General features: G+C 41.9%; 1 protein-coding gene across 1 annotated transcript in view; it reads right to left on the bottom strand.

Annotated features, from left to right (window-relative positions):
* The window catches only part of SLC25A36 (solute carrier family 25 member 36), a 106,378-nt gene extending 90,345 nt beyond the window's left edge, over nucleotides 1–16,033 (bottom strand). The window contains exon 1 of the mRNA XM_073625926.1: nucleotides 15,624–16,033. Within this exon, the coding sequence (XP_073482027.1) occupies nucleotides 15,624–15,664 (41 nt within the window). The 5' untranslated portion in view covers nucleotides 15,665–16,033. The remainder of the gene's footprint in view (nucleotides 1–15,623) is intronic.
* Nucleotides 16,034–16,593: the final 560 nt, after the last annotated feature.

Here is a 16,593-nt window from a genome sequence, read left to right as displayed (position 1 = left end):
TAAGTAGTTTAATGTCCATAGTCCAGGCACAGGTGCACTTAAAAATAAATAAATAAATAAATAATCACAAATACGTCACAAGCACCATAATTAAAAATAGCAGTTTCAGCAAACAGCACAAGCTGGCATAGCAAAGGTATTTAATAAAACACACACGTCTCCATTATAAAACTGCCCAAGCGTGTTTTTATTGGCCTAACAGATCATGACATAGGCTTGGTCAAAGTTACTTCTGACATAACAATCCAGAAAGGTTCTCACAAGAAGCCCTGCCTTTACAGCTGAATCCTTATGTGACCCGTGTGTTGAGACATTGACAAAATACAGTCACTAGAAAATTATCCTTTCCTTAATCCCGGATATGAAATTAACAAGCCCAACTTGTGAACAGTTTAATCAAGTCTATGTACAGAAAAATAAATACTTTGCGTACACAATTTCATGACATCATATTTTCAGGAGACCATTTACTGAACTCCGGGTTACATCAAAACTCTAAAGAAGATCTAAAAAGGCAAAAAAACTCCCCCCTCCCATTTTGTATAGAGGAAGTTAGTTATTTCACCACCCCCCCCCACATCTGTGTCCCATTGGTGAAATTTCCGTTCACTTCCTGTCTTATCACCAAAACAGAAAGAGTGACTAAAGTGAGGGAATCCCTCGTTGTACCCACTGGAAGATTTTCCCTCTATTCCCGTTTTGATGAAATCCAAAATTTTTGATTTTCTTTAATTTTTGTTATTAGCAAACTGAACAAATAGAGGAGGGCGAATCCCCCTACTGGAGGCACAGACAGCAATAGGGTTAAAGGTGTGTTCTGTCTAGGGGGATTGAAATAAACACTTATAAATACTTATTCCTCACTCACCTGACACACCCCCCCAATACTAGAATGCGGATGAGCTCTCAGAGTCCTCCCATACAATACAGAACTGCCGACAGCCATGACCAGTTGGAGCAGGCTCAGCCCATGACCCAGAAGTGACAAGCTGTCTACGTCGAGTCGATCACTCGCAGGTAATCGGCGCATCGGGATTACATGCGAGTGGCTGTGATTAGTTGTAGGAGCCCGGCTGCCTCCCACAGCTAATCGCCAAGACCTGCTGCCAATTTTCACACATATAATTGGTGTCGGGCAAAAACGCAAGTGTGAATGTTTCTTTAAAATTAAAAAAAAAAAAAAAAAAAAGGGGGGGGGGGGGGGGGGGAGAGGTTATACTTACTTGCACTGTGCAATGATATTGCACAAAGTGGTTCTTATCTCTTCTTCCATAGTCCCCCAGACGCTCTCCACTCCTCTGAGTGCCTCCTCAGAAAGTGTGGTGCTAAGGGGGCACCCATGCAAGCATGTTCCCAAGCCTGGCTGCATGCATCCATAGACAAACACCTCACCAGCAAGCCATGTCCCCTGATCCTCCTCACAGGATTGCTGCCGGTGTGACGTTTTGGACTTTAGAACCACTTTAAACAAACTGGAAATAAATTGGAAAGAAGAGAAATGGACTTTAAGGCTGGTTAGGCCTCGGGACTTTTTTGGTGTATATGGTTAGTGAATGTTATAGCAAATCAGTTCAAAGATAGTGTTGCATAAAAAATAGAAATTTTATTTAAAACACTAAAAAAAAAAAAAAAAAAAAAAAGGGGGGGGGGGGGGGGGAAGAGAAAATGACAATATAGAAATAGAAAAATTTTGATTAAAAATTAATGACACGTCGTGATCATAAAACCACTAATTTCTCAACATGTTTCGCTTATTGTTGTACTGAAAATTGCAAAAGAAGAAATAAACAAAGCAGAAATAAATCGACAGAATCAATTGATTACAACACTCATTTAAGTGTACATTTTAAATTGTTCGTTCGAGATATATATTTTATACTTTCAAACTGAAAAGGGACTTGTGTATATAATTGAATATAAACAATATTTAGTGTTTATCAAAACATAATAAATAAAAAGCAAAAACAGTGGGTCTATACTCCATATGCAGACAAACTGTTGAACTAGTAGCTGGTTTGCCTGGATGTAGAGGCCCTCTACAACTCCATCCCCCATGATAGGGGTATTGGGGTTGTGGAGGGCTTCATCTCACTTAACAGTGAGGTATCTTCAGCTTACAACCAATTTATCCTGGATCTTCTGCGATTTATTCTGTATAACAACGTTTTTATTTTTGAACGCTCCCACTACCTCCAGATACAGGGAGTAGCCATGGGAACGAAATGTGCTCCTTCCTATGCAAACCTGTATCTGGGGGGGGTGGGAGCGGGACTTATTTTTTGATGATGATTTACAGGATTTTTTTGAACTGATACCAATCTGGAGACGATACATTGACGATATTTTCTTTGTATGGACAGGATCTCGAGAAGATCTCTCTTTTGAGAGTTTGAAATTAAATCAATACAAACTCACCTTTACTATGGAAGCCAGCCAAGATAGGCTGACCTTCCTGGACATACAGATTCTCGTCAATGAAGATAGAACTATAGGGTACTACACTCTATCGCAAACCCTCAGCAGGAAATTCACTCCTCCACGCTACCAGTTCACATCCCCCGTCCCTGATTACCAATATACCTTATGGGCAATATCTCCGCCTCAGAAGGAACTGTAGTGAAAACAATCAATTTGAGCAGGAAGCCAGGGCCTTACAAAACCGTTTAAAACTTCGGGGCTATAGGCTATAGCAACAAGTGCCTAAAAAAGGCCTATGCCAGAGCCAAAAAACACAACAGATCTGATCTTATTCATGGTTCTTCAATTCCTAAATCAACCTCAGAGTTACGATTACCAGATTTTCTGGCCAACATAAACAAATACGTGATCTGATGCAAAAACATTGGTACCTCCTTATGGGAGATCCTCGTATCTCTAAACATCTAAAGAATTACCCCGAAATCACATATAGACGATCACGATCTATTAAAGACAAAATTGTACATAGTCACTACGCTTCACCTACCATCATTACCAATGAAAGCAGAGGCACTAGACCCTGTCACAAATGTGGCTTTTGGAGATATGTCCAGGCAACACGGACCGTTGCTCTTCCAAACGGCTGTACCCATTTTCCCAAATTTTCAGTCACCTGTCAATCAGTTGGGATTGTCTACCTGATGACCTGTGGCTGTAATGCTTTCTATGTGGGAAAAACAAAGCGCCCATTTTTTCACCGTATTAGAGACCATGTCTCCTTAGTCTCCAAAAAAAAAGATGGACACCCATCAGCCGGCACATGGGCCTCTTCCATCAATTTGATGACACTATGATGCACTTTACAGCTTTGGAGCATGTTCCCCCTGACGTCAGAGGAGGGAATTATGATCAAATCTTATTACAAAAGGGAGGCAAGGTGGATTTCAAATGTATGTGCTCTCCAATATCCTGGTCTCAATGACGTTTTTAGCTTTAAGCCATTTCTTTAATTGTTTTTTTTTTCCCCATATTTCTTATGGTTTTCCGAATGTATGACCACATCTGGAATGGATACTTTGTTATATATATATATATATATAAAATCTGACTCCGATTATTCAAATTTAGATAGAATCTCTATTTTTGTAATCATATAACTTTCTCCATTTCATGCTCTCCCCTTTACCCCAAGCCTCCTTTTTTTTTTCTTTAGTTTGCACGGACGTTCGGGTCACTCTTGTTATAGGGTCTCTAATCAATCATCTTTGTCAGCAGTGCCCTTAATGTGTGAACGTGTGCTTCTTTTCCATCCTTTCGCCATCTCACACTCCCCCTTGTTTTTTGTTTTTTCTCCCTTTCCCCATCCCCCTCTGGAGGTTTGATCCCGTGATTGACATGTTAGCAATCCGGTCTCACCCCCTCCATCATCCTTCTGCCCTCCTCCTTCCATCTGAGGGCAAAGGATCTTCCAACATGGCGACCGGTGACTGCGCGCTCCAGGCGCAGTCCCGACGCCCTGTTTGTGTGTGCGGGCGCATGCGCAGTGACACCCTCTCTACGTCCACGGCGCGGTGATGACAGATGCCGCCGCGCCGGATTATGGTACAAATACGGGGATTCCCTCCCTGTTTCCCCGTCACTCCTCTGCTGGACACGTCCAGATAAGACGGAAGGAGCTTTCCTTCCTTGGTGGATCTTCTTCCAATTCTCCATTCATCACTCTGCTTAGGTAAGCCTATGCTGCGCTGTGATTAAGCAGCTACCTGACCCTCTATATATGATACCCCCCCCTTTTTCTACCTTATTAATCATTTACATATTAAATGTTTCTTTTTTTCTATGATCATATTTCAGGGTAGGGTCCCGAATTGGAAGGGTGTTGGCTCCCTCCCTCTTCGGGTCTTCTCCAATACCTCTGAACCCTGTTGCCATCCTCACTCTTTTACATGCGTCTCTTAAAGTGCCCCTCGTCCAAATTAGCACTGTGGATGGAACCATCGTATTTGATTGATTCTACTAATTAACTTCGTTGAGGTATTTTTCTAAAATTAATTTTTCTCTTTTTTTTCTATTTGAGATACTACAATACAATTTAATATACAACGTGCATCTGTGCCTATGTGTGTATATATATATATATATATATATATATATATATATATATATATATATATATATACACACATACATACATACATACATACATATACATACACACACACACACATACATACACACACACACATACATACACATATGATTCCGTCAACTGTATTTTCATTGGTCCCCCTTTTTTTTTTTTATTAGTAAGGACTCTCCTCAACCCTGATCGCCTTTGTACTATCTCTGCAAACTCTTATATGAGGAACTGAGCTACTGGGGTAGACCAACCATGGAGTAAAAAACCTTAAATGTCTAGGATGACCAGCATTGAGTCTAATACATTTCTTTTAGGTAAGATTCCTTTCATTTCCAATGTAGTAGTTCAACAGTTTGTCTGCATATGGAATATAGACCCACTGTTTTTGCTTTTTACTTATTATGTTTTGATAAACACCAAATATTGTTTATATTGAATTATATACACAAGTCCCTTTCAGTTTAAAAGTATAAAATATATATCTCGAACGAACAATGTAAAATGTACACTTAAATGAGTGTTATAATAAATAATCAACTGATTTTGTCGATTTATTTCTGCTTTTGTTTATTTCTTTTTTTGCAATTTTCAGTACAACAATGACGCCACATGCCTATCTCCTGAAGAAGCTCAATTGAGCGAAACATGTTGAGAAATTAGTGGTATTAAAATTTTTGTATTTCTATATTGTCATTTTCCCTTTCCCCCCTTTTTTTTTTTTTAAAAAGTGTGTAAATAAAATTTCTATTTTTTATACAACACTATCTTTGAACTGATTTGCTATAACATTCACTAACTATATACACCAAAAAAGTCCCGAGGCCTAACCAGCCTTAAAGTCAATTTCTCTTCTTTCCAATTGTATACCTGGGATGTGGTGTTTTTTATGTTTGGTCTTCTCTGTTTCATTTCTTACAAACTGGAAATAAATGAGAATAGAACCCTCTCATGAAAACGCTATGGCTTTTTATGGTAGAACTGGGGTTGAACGTGCTGTGAAAGATCACTTAAGCTTTATGTACACCCTGCCTACAATTACTGCAGTTTTGCGTTTTCCCACAGCCGGCGATCAAAACTTTCCTATCCTGAAAGGGATTCTTTCGTGTTCAGGAGAGGGAGGTTGAACCTCACCTATTCGCAGCAGCTCCTAAACTCTCCTAAAGCCTGTGTACATTGAGGCTTTTATGGAGTGGAGTTTAGAAGTTTTGGAAAAAAACAGCAAAAGCTTCTAAACTAAAGTTTAGGAGCCGCCAATGTACATGAAGCCTTATGCCCCGTACACACGGTCGGACATTCAGACAACAAAATCCTAGGATTTTTTCCGACAGATGTTGGCTCAAACTTGTCTTGTATACACATGGTCACACAAAGTTGTCGGAAAATCCAATCATTCTGAACGCGGTGACGTAAAACACGTACGTCGGGACTATAAACGGTGCAGTAGCCAATAGCTTTCATCTCTTTATTTATTCTGAGCATGTGTGGCACTTTGTGCGTCGGATTTGTGTACACACGATCGGAAATTCCGACAACGGATTTTGTTGTCGGAAAATTTTATAGCCTGCTCTCAAACTTTGTGTGTCGGAAAATCCGATGGAAAATGTGTAATGGAGCCCACACACGGTCGGAATTTCCGACAACAAGGTCCTATCACAAATTTTTCCATCGGAAAATCCGACCGTGTGTACGGGGCATTATAGTACTGCCTCCATTTAAGCAAATTTTTGCTAAGCTATAGCCACTGCTGGGTTGTTCAGCATCTAACATTTCTGTGTCTGTGATGCCAGCATCTCCTCCCTCTGGCTGCTACGTCACAAGTCTATCTTATCAGAGCTGCAGGAAAATAATAATTATGAAGCAGTTGGTATATGAAGCCACAGGGGGGAAATTCATACATAAGACACCAGTGGGGGAAAAAAAAAAAAAAAATTCAGGCATAAGACACCAGTGCTGGATGAAGATACTAGAGGTGTAGCTCAGCAACAGAATAAAGTTTGGCTGCAGTGGAGATGGTACTGGTAAGTAATATACCTGTATTGTGCCAGCAAAAAGGTTCCCAACTCAACTACTAAACCTGAAATATCAACATTGGATGGACTGACCTGTGAATGTCTGGTTCCATACACACACACACACACACACACACACACACACACACACACACACACACACACACACAGTGTTGTTTTGAGTAACAGCAGGAAGCACCTGAATTTCCATCCATCTATGGGCAGGCTGGTTGAACTGAACTTGTGCCATCGATTAACACACAATCACTGCCATTGGCTACAGCCGGCAGCAGTGAACATTGTATTCCTATGGCGGGGAAATCTCCCGCTATCAGTATACAATAGCACAGCGGGAGAGATTCCACCATCAACACTGGGTCCATTGATGGGGGATGGTTGAAGAAAAGTAAAAACTGCAGAATGGATGGCTAGCCTTAGATGTCAAAGAAAAATCTCAAAGTCCAACATGCTGAATGTAAAAACATTTAATCAGCTTATGCAAGTACTATTCATAATACCGGTAACAAATAATTAAGATGCAAAACTATAATGAAATGGCATATGTGTATCCCTGGTGGTGGGGTGTGTGTCTATATCTAGATATCTCTAGACAGAGCCTTTAAAGCTGAGCTGCACCCAAAAGGTTTGCCTACTCGCCCCCTCTGGATGAGCGGGGACCTGATTTTGACAGGTACCCGCTCCCACTTTCGGCTGACTTCGCTGCAGTGAACTCAGTCAGGAATTTGGCCCCCATCCGTCGCCGGGCCATTCACAAAGCGCAACACGCTTCGCGCATGCACGGTAGGGAACGGCTGTGAGGCTGCAAGGCTTTACTGCCAGTTTCCGTTAGCCGATATGGCTGCAGCAGTAGCACCCAAAAGCAGATTGAAAAATTGGCTGGGGTGAAGATACCTCTGGATTTGTAGACAAATTAGTGTCCTACTATTAAAAGTTAGCAGCTACAGTATTTGTAGCTGCTGATTTCTAACTTTTTCTGAAGGAGTCTGGAGTTCCGCTTTAAATACCTTCAGCACTACTGCTGGAAGAACACTGCAAATTACGGCCTACAAACAACTTATATTTGTATTATACCCAAACTGAAAACCTCCATCTAGGATAAACTGAGAATACTACTTCAGCGATATGTGTTAAATATAATGTGATAGTGAGTCATCAGCTGCACTGTACATGTGGAAGAGTCGGAAGTCAAGAGTTACAGCATTGTTCACAGTATATAATGCGTGTGCCCTTGAGCAACGTCAAAGGAGTAAGCTGGGATGAAATGTTGACACTTTGTCCAGGTACAGCTCTACTTAGTGACGTGGAAAAGCTGCATTTACAAAATTCCTCTTCCTATACTAAAAACATTCCAGCTATGTACCCTACACACTCAATGTTATGACCTTTGGCCTACTCTCAGCAACATGACCAAGCAGCATGTGGCAGCTCTCTGGAGACATTTACCCTCAAACACTGACACAATGATAACATGCTGTGTTTAACAAAACATTTCACTCCACAGGAAAACTGCAAACCTCCCTCGCTTTCTTCACTGAATATAAGAATATTTTTCTCGCTTCCTAAAAAACAAAGAAAAAAAAAAAAAAAAAAATCCCACACACACACCACTCATTGCATATTTACAAGATAACAGAAAAAGGTGTTATATTATTACACAAAAGGCCAATGTTCACAATTAAAGTGATTTTTTTTTCTATTAAAATAACAAAGAGTTATGTGATTGGGAAAACTACAAGTACTGACGTCCTTTGCAGCTGTCAGCTCGTAGTTCTCAATAAACTACCAAGGCAATGGTGAGCGATGTGGTAGTTAATCGTCTCTTCCTGTCAGTGTGCATCTGTCTGCCCGTACGAGCAGACAGATACACAAGTCTGCAGGAGCCCTGCATGGCACCCGCAATTTGCTGATCGTGGGTTCAAAGCTTTCCAGGCTCCAAGTAAAAAAATAAAGAAAATAAAATGCACATTTTTTTACCTGCATAAAGATTTACATTTGTTTATCCTTTAAAAAAAGAAGTACAGCCAAAGCTCATTTGGCTGTACTTAATCCTGTGAATCACATGGGTGCAGTTCGTTCTGCACTCCCACGACCCGCTGTTGTCACAGAGCTGGTCCAGGCTCGGGAAAGATTGTGACCATATGGTTGGGAACCGCCCACATCTAGACCGGTATCCGACTCAGCCTCTCAGCGAGCCGTTGAGAGCCTGTGGCGGCCACTCCAGCTCCCTCCACAGCCCAGTGCACCAGTTTGATTGTTCGGTTCTGTGTTAGAGCTGGCGGGTGACAGATGCAGCATCAGATCTACAATTTCTGCTTTTGGGAAACAGTAGATGGCTGTGACAAACTCTCATAGTTCAAAAACAAAAATGCAGCCTGCTGATAACGCCAAGCAGTGTTTATTTTACGTGGTGCCAAAAAAGACAGAGCTAGGGAAACCTGCTGGGAAAGCTTTTTTCTGGCAATTTGATTTGATTTTCCTAATAGCCCAATTTCTCACTAAATAAGATACAACAAGGAGTCATATATATGGCACAGTTAGGAATTTAATGCACTTATTACACAAATTGTTACCCTTATTTTTAAAAAGTATTGGGTCAAAGCCACAGGAGGAAAAACGATCAAATGCCACCCTATGTGCCCAATTATGTTTGGATTTCACAATGTATTCATCTGGCTCAAGCTGGACAACGTTCAGTAATCTGCAACAATGCGATTTGATTCCTGGCCATCATAATACTTGATAGGACATTGCCCTTGTGCCGCTGTATGCCTGCCAAGATTTACACCAATGTGTCAGTCATCAGAGCCTGAAGGATTTTTAAATTGCCCTTATTGCCAGAATTTCAAGATGAAGGAAGAAAAAAAAAAAAAAAAAAGGAAGTAGTATTTCCCCTAAAGCTTACATTAAAGTCATCCACCTCTCATTTTTAAAATTTTACCTGTTACCAGCAAAACTCCATACTTCTAAAGTAATGCAATGGAAAAAATAAATAAATCAGTGAACCCATCATGCTCAGCTGGTGCACTAAAGTTTTTGCACTGTCTGGAGCTCCAGTAATACCCAAAACTTCCCAAAAAGTGAATACTACTCCATCTCCCATAATGCAGTGCTCTGCTGTTGGGCAATCCTCAACACATCTTGCTTTATGAAAATTTACCACATTTCAAAATGTCAATATTTGCCTTGGAATTGCAGGGGACTTCAGCAGCAGAGCTGTTAAGGTAGTAGAAGGCAGTGTGTCAGTTATAAAGTTTATATTTAAAAAAACAAAAAAAAAAACAAAACAAAAAAAAAACCCACTGATCAGTTTTACATAAAGAGGAACTACAGTCTCCTTTTCCAGACTGCATGCAGGCTCTTTATTGCAGAAGAGACATGCAAGGTCTCTTCTACAATATAATCAACCTACCTGCATAAAGTCTCCTTTAAGCTAGCCATACACCAAACAATTTTCTTTAGATTTACCTTCGACCATGTAGTACAAGGGCCTGCTTGATTGCATACAAATTGAAAGTGTTTAGGTTTGACCTCCTATTATGTGGTTTTGGTAACTTTAAAGGAAAGTTGTACAAGAAAAAAAAACTGTATAATGTATGGCCAGCCTTAGAGTGTATACTGACTGCAAGTGCAGAACCTGTGTTCCGGGTAACTGAACTCCTGCACATACACAGCAGTGACATCATCCAGCCCTAGGTCCCTGGGTCAGGGAGCTGTGGCTGAGTTTAGGTGCCCCCATAGCAAGCTGCATGCCGTGGAGGCACTCAACAGGGGGTAGGGGCCAGGAGCACCACAGAGGGACTCTAGAGGAGGAGGATCTGGGCTGCTCTGTGCAAACCCACTGCACAGAGCAGGCATAAACTTTTTTTTTTTTTTTTTTGTAAAAATAGCAAACAAGACTTTCGTATCACGTTAAATAAATTCTATGATGCTTTCTGTTCACTGTATGGTAAATCCCTCTGCACTGAACTGTAGGAGACTGGCTTCCTCCGAATGCCAATATCGACTGTAAACAAAACTCGAAATACAAAAAAAAGATAACAAGGGATTCTTTTAGATGGGAGAAGCAAACTGAGTGGATATAAATCAAAAATCAGATTTTTTTTATTTTTATCCAATTTTAATAGAGTGCTTTTGGAGCAAAAAATCTATCTAAAGATAGTTTTCCATTTAAGATACATTAATAATTTAGTTTATTCAGCATGAAATGGAGTTTAGTTATGTAGTATGAGCCTGTATATTCTGAAATATTTACATTTTTGGTAAACTCATTGAATGAATTCAAGTTCTGCAAGCTAAGATAACATGCACTGAATTGATGCATTCACACAATTTCACAGTAAAAATTAGATATAACCAAGTTCTGGAATATTCCTTTATCCCATGGTTTTGCAAATCTATGTACATTACAAGCTGTATGAATCGGTTCCGATTATGCTGTTTAACTAACCTGACAGCTTATTCTAAATAGGAAACCTTCATTTTGTTTGCAAATATTAAAAATTCTAAACTATCAGCAAGAATAAGTCCTTACATTTAAAGAGTAGCTGTCATTTCAGATCCATCATGGCAGTGCCTGTTAGCGGGCATCCAGTCACCTGTTGCTGCCACGTCCCTCACCTTGTTGTGTCACGACCGCATCACCAGCTGTCCCATTAAAGTGAATGGGAGTAGAGGTCGACCGATATGGGTTTTTCTCTGGCCGATGCCAATGCCGATATTTAGAAATCGCGGTGGCCGATGGCCGATATACGATGCCGATTTTTTTGGGCCGATACATTAGGCCGATTTTTTTTTTTTTTTTTCCCTTCATCTCATAAAATCTAACAGTTAGACCCCTTTCACACTGGGGCGTTTTTCAGGTGCTTTTGGGCTAAAAATAGCGCCTGTAAAACGGCTCCCCTGCAGTCTCAGTGTGAAAGCCGAGTGCTTTCACACTGAGGCGATGCGCTGGCAGGATGTTAAAAAAAAAGTCCTGCAAGCAGCATCTTTGGAGCGGTGTATACCACCACTCCTGCCCATTGAAATGAATGCGCACCGCTGCCAAAGCGCCTGCAAAGCGTTTTGGCAGCAGCGCTTCATGGGCGCATTTAACCCCTTCCTCGGCTGCTAGCTGGGTTATAAGCGCCCCGCTAGCAACCGAATAGCGCCGCTAAAATGACGGTAAAGCGCCGCTAAAACTAACAGCGTTTTACCGTCAACGCATGCCTGCTCCAGTGTGAAAGCAACCTTAAGTAATAAGTGATAGAGAAAATTTTTTACATTTAAACATTTATTAAACAAAACAAACCTCCAATCAGTTCACTTGTATGTATAATTTAGATTAAAAAAATATAACTATATCTTAAATATTAAATACACAAAAACAGGTAATCAAAACTTTTGGACGAAAAAAAATGGGCTTACTTAACTGCTTATTTTTTTTATTTCATTAATTTTTTAAAAAAAATTGCGTTTGAAAGACCGCTGCGCAAATACCGAGTGACATTATATATATATATATATATATATATATATATATATATATATATATATATATATATATATATATATATATATATATATATATATGGAGGAGAGAATCCCCTCCACAGATAACTCCAGGAAACTTGCATTGACTTCTATTACAGAAGTCATTTGCAAGTCCCACTGAAGTTATAATCGGCTTTTTTTTTTTATCAGCACAATCGGCGCATGCCGATTAAGTAAAAAAAGCCAAATATCGGCCGACCTCTAAATGGGAGTGTCGGTGAGTCAACAGCGGGTCAGAGGAGGAGCTGCTGCGGGACAGAGATGACAGTTGCTCTTTAAAAATTATGATTTAAATTGAGTCAATTTAAAATCATGCCTTTTTACTAGCGATTTAAATCAACTTGATTTAAATCAAATCCACCCTGTGTGTAAACAAATTTTTCTCTGCTTACTCACCAGTAACATAGCTGCAAGATGAATACCAAAGAGACCTGTCATTAAACCTCTAATTATGGGGTAATAATGATGGCTAACATGAAAGGCTATTTGATTGGCCAGAAATCTACACAATGCTGTTTCACCTTGAATAGTTTGTGGAAAGAGACTACGAATGTTGCTGCCATGAGTCCTCACAGTAATGGGCCATACTGTATCACAGGGTCTCCAAAAAGGTACAAAACAGAGGGATGAATGCAAAATATTGCTCTATTCCTGGCACCACTTCGGTTTCCTCTGTAGTGTAGGATTATTAGCGGCTACCCTCAAAAGATGGCACACCATCCTTCATTTATCCCCTTTAGAGATGAACAGAGATCAGTGAAATAAGCAAACAGAGGTGAGTAATGCAGGAGGATAAAAATACAAAAAAAAAACACTTTTTTAAAGAGATGTACATAGAACTGAATATCAGAATATAGATGGAGCTGATATGACCATGCATGACATTGGGTGACACAGAGGGAAGAATTAGAAGGAAAGACCCTTCCCCATAAAATATTGCAGGACAAAAACAATACAGTAAACAGTTACTCTGGGCAACACAGACCGAGAAAATGCGGTACATGAGGCCCACTAAAATAGATAAGACTCATGCCTTATTTACACTGGCAGACCTGTGTTTATAGGGGAAATTTCTACATGTAATGACTATTCATTGGTGCCATTCACACTGTACGTCGTCTATCTGTGATGCAGTTGGTTTAGCTGTGTTTGGAGAAAATAAAATTCTGTGCATCCAGGATCTGATTAGAAAATAAAAATGTGGCTATGCGAAAGTGGAGGTGCGGCTGAACTGAAAAAGTGATCTGAGGGGTATAAAGTTGTTTATACTTAATAGATCACTTCTGCATTTAGAGAAGATAACCGCAGTAATGCCAGTGTGAACGAGGCCTTCCATATGAAGGATAGACTGATACCTCCTGGGCGATGTCATTTTCTATCATCTGTGCCCTATTAGGAAGATTTCCCTTCACTTCCTGTCCTGTAGACAAAAAAAGGGGGAGAGGAAATCTGTGCAAAGAAAGCAGAAATGCCCTTTTGGACATATGTCTCCAATGAAAGGTTTCCTTTGACTTTTCCTCATTTCAGTCATAAAGGACAAACAGAGGGGTGATCTGCCCAATGGGAACACAGACAGCAATAAAAATCTGACTGAGGTTTTAACCCCATGCAAACCTTATTTTGCAGCCAAACTGGGATAACACCTAATTTATGTGTTACATGTCCCCATTCACAGAGCAGAACTTGAAAAATTAATTGAAACATCGCACCTTACCTTTTTTAGATTCTCTTTTCATAGAAACTCTAGGACTGAAAAATCCTACTTGGTGCTCCCTGCTTATGAAGAGGGTTGGGGGACTTGTGTATATCATAATTAACCCTATCTGTACTATGCTTGCAAAGATCGCTTTATTATTTGCTAGATTTGAACACTGTGGGGGAGATTTACTAAAAACCCCCTTTAAGCTTTGGCAATAAAACCTGGAAGCCGATTGGGTTCTATGTAGAAGAGAGTCTGATTTTGCACTCTCCAGCTTTAGTAAATAAACCCCAAAATTAAATTTAATTCAAAGAGAAGGCCAAAGCTTTTTTTTTTGTCATACTTAGACCCCTTTCACACCGAGGGTGTTTTGCAGGTGCTATAGCGTTAAAAATAGCGCCTGCGATCCGCCCTCAAACAGCTGCTCCATTGTTTCCAGGGTGAAAGCCTGAGGGCTTTCACACCGGAGCGGTGCGCTGGCAGGACATCAGGAAAAGTCCTGCCAGCAGCTTCTTTGGAGCGGTGTGTTTACCGCTTCTCCACCACTGCTACCCATTGAAAATCAATGGGGCAGCGACAGGATACCGCCGGCAAAACGCCGCTATTGCGGTGCATTGTGGGCGGTTTTAACCCTTACTAGGCCGCTAGCGGGGGTAAAAGTGCCCTGCTAGTGGCCGAAATGCGATGCAAATCCGACGGTAAAATGCCGCTAAAAATAGCGGCGTTTTACCGCCAACGCTATAGGCGGCTTGGTGTGAAAGGGGTCTTATCCTTCTGGGTCAGAGGAGTGCACTTACTGCAGTTCTCCTGTGACCCAGAAGCAGCTAAATCTCGCTAACAGGTGACTAGAAACAGGCTTGGGCATGTTCGGGATCCCACCAGGATGCAGACACTGCACGCGGCTAATCACAGGCAGTGAGACATTTCCCGATCCGCAGGTGCACAGATCTGGAAACGCCTCACTGTCTGTGATTAGCCGCGTGCAGTGTTGGCTTCCTGGCGGGATCAAGCAGGTGGGATCCCGAACACGTCCGAGCCCAGCTCGACAAGTGACGGCACAGAGCTGCTACAGGATCGTAAAGGATCCCGCCTATATTTTCAGATTGCATCTCAGCGCATGGCTGAAAGCAAAAGCCAGCTGTGCTCACCCCCTCTCCAACCAGGTGTGCCAGTAAGTGCTGGAGAAGCAGAGCAGGGAGCGGTGACTGACAGTCCCTGCTTCAGCTAAGTGATCAGCAGTCATGTAATTGCTCAGTTCTCAGTCTTAAATCTAACATGGATCAGCTGCAGCATAAAAGGTAAAAATGTGAGATACACACACACACACATATATACATATATATATATATATATATATATATATATATATATTATAAATACATACACACCCCAAACCTCTCCTTTCATCTCTATGTACCTCAGCAGTAATGTGATTTAGTATATGGCCCCAAGCTATGCAACACAGAAACAGTAGGCCACAAGGCACCTTGCCCCGTGTATGTGTTAAGACCGGGGTGACCGAGTCCAAGTTTTACAGCACAGCCGATGAATCAGGCCAGGACGCCTCCGGTAAGAGGATTGCACACCAGGTGGGCCCCCATGTCTCTGTGCTATCCTGGAATGTCATTCCCAGTGACAATGACACATACATTGTAGAAGAGGGGTGTGACATCTGAAGCCATCAGTGACAGGACCCCAAAGAAGTGTGCACCCCATGTATACATAATGAGGGGTTCAGCCCCTCCTTCCTTCCATGAACACTGTGTCCCCTTCCCACCCTCCACAAGGTGACATGCAGCACACCTACCCTCCAGCAAACAGATGTACCAGGGTGTCTCTCTGGCTCATTCTCTCTCATTCTTCTCCCCTGCACACTAGGAGAGGAGGGCAGGGGAGATGTCGCCGGTCCTGGTGAGGAGAGGATCCCTCCTGGGTACACACTGAAGATAGTAGGCCCGCTGACAGGCTCCCCCAATGTCCGCACTCAGCTCCGCTCTCCCACTACAATGAGTCAGGCGGTATGTATATATACAGGGAGAGGTGTATAGCGCCAACACACGCTGTAGAGAAGCCTCAGCCCTCCGTCCCTCCTCACACACCCCCGGTGCCCACTATCACCGTCTCCTCAGCTCCCCGCTGCTACCGCCTCTCAGTCTCCCTCATGAATATTCAACATCAACACAAGCCGAGGCGGACGTGACGACACGAGGCAGCTGTCTCTCACGTGACTCTCATGAAGCTGGTTCATGTGGGTGTGCGGAGAGTTGTAGGGCAGAGGTGTGACTGTAGAGCTGGGAGGACTGCAAATCCCAGCATGCCTCTGTTCTGGAGAAAGGATATGGAGGTATAGTTAATGTGGTTTGTAAAGGCTCGTTTTTTTTTTTTTTTTTTTTATTTAAAATAACAAACATATCATACTTACCTCCACAGTGCAGAGTGGCTCCGAACCTTGACTTCTGGGGTCTTGCGGCTCCTCACCCCATCAGATAACCCCCTAGGAGAAGCGCTCTCCCATGGGGTTACATTGAGGGCGCACTCCCGAGTCCAGCATTCTGCGTCCATAGACACAAATTCCAGACTCGGCTCCGCCCCCCCCCAGTGCCCGCATCATTAGATTTGATTGACAGCAGCGGGAGCCAATGGCTGCGCTGCTATCAGTTTATCCAATCAAGAGCTGAGAACCCCGGGCAGAGAGGGACAGTGAGTCTCGGGGTTCAGGTAAGTAAAACAGAGGGGCTGGGGGGGCCGGTGACTGCCAGAAGATTTGTACAGGGCTC

This window comes from Aquarana catesbeiana, linkage group LG04 (assembly GCF_042186555.1).
Source record: "Aquarana catesbeiana isolate 2022-GZ linkage group LG04, ASM4218655v1, whole genome shotgun sequence".
NCBI lineage: Eukaryota > Metazoa > Chordata > Amphibia > Anura > Ranidae > Aquarana > Aquarana catesbeiana.
This window is presented reverse-complemented; position numbering and strand designations above follow the sequence as displayed.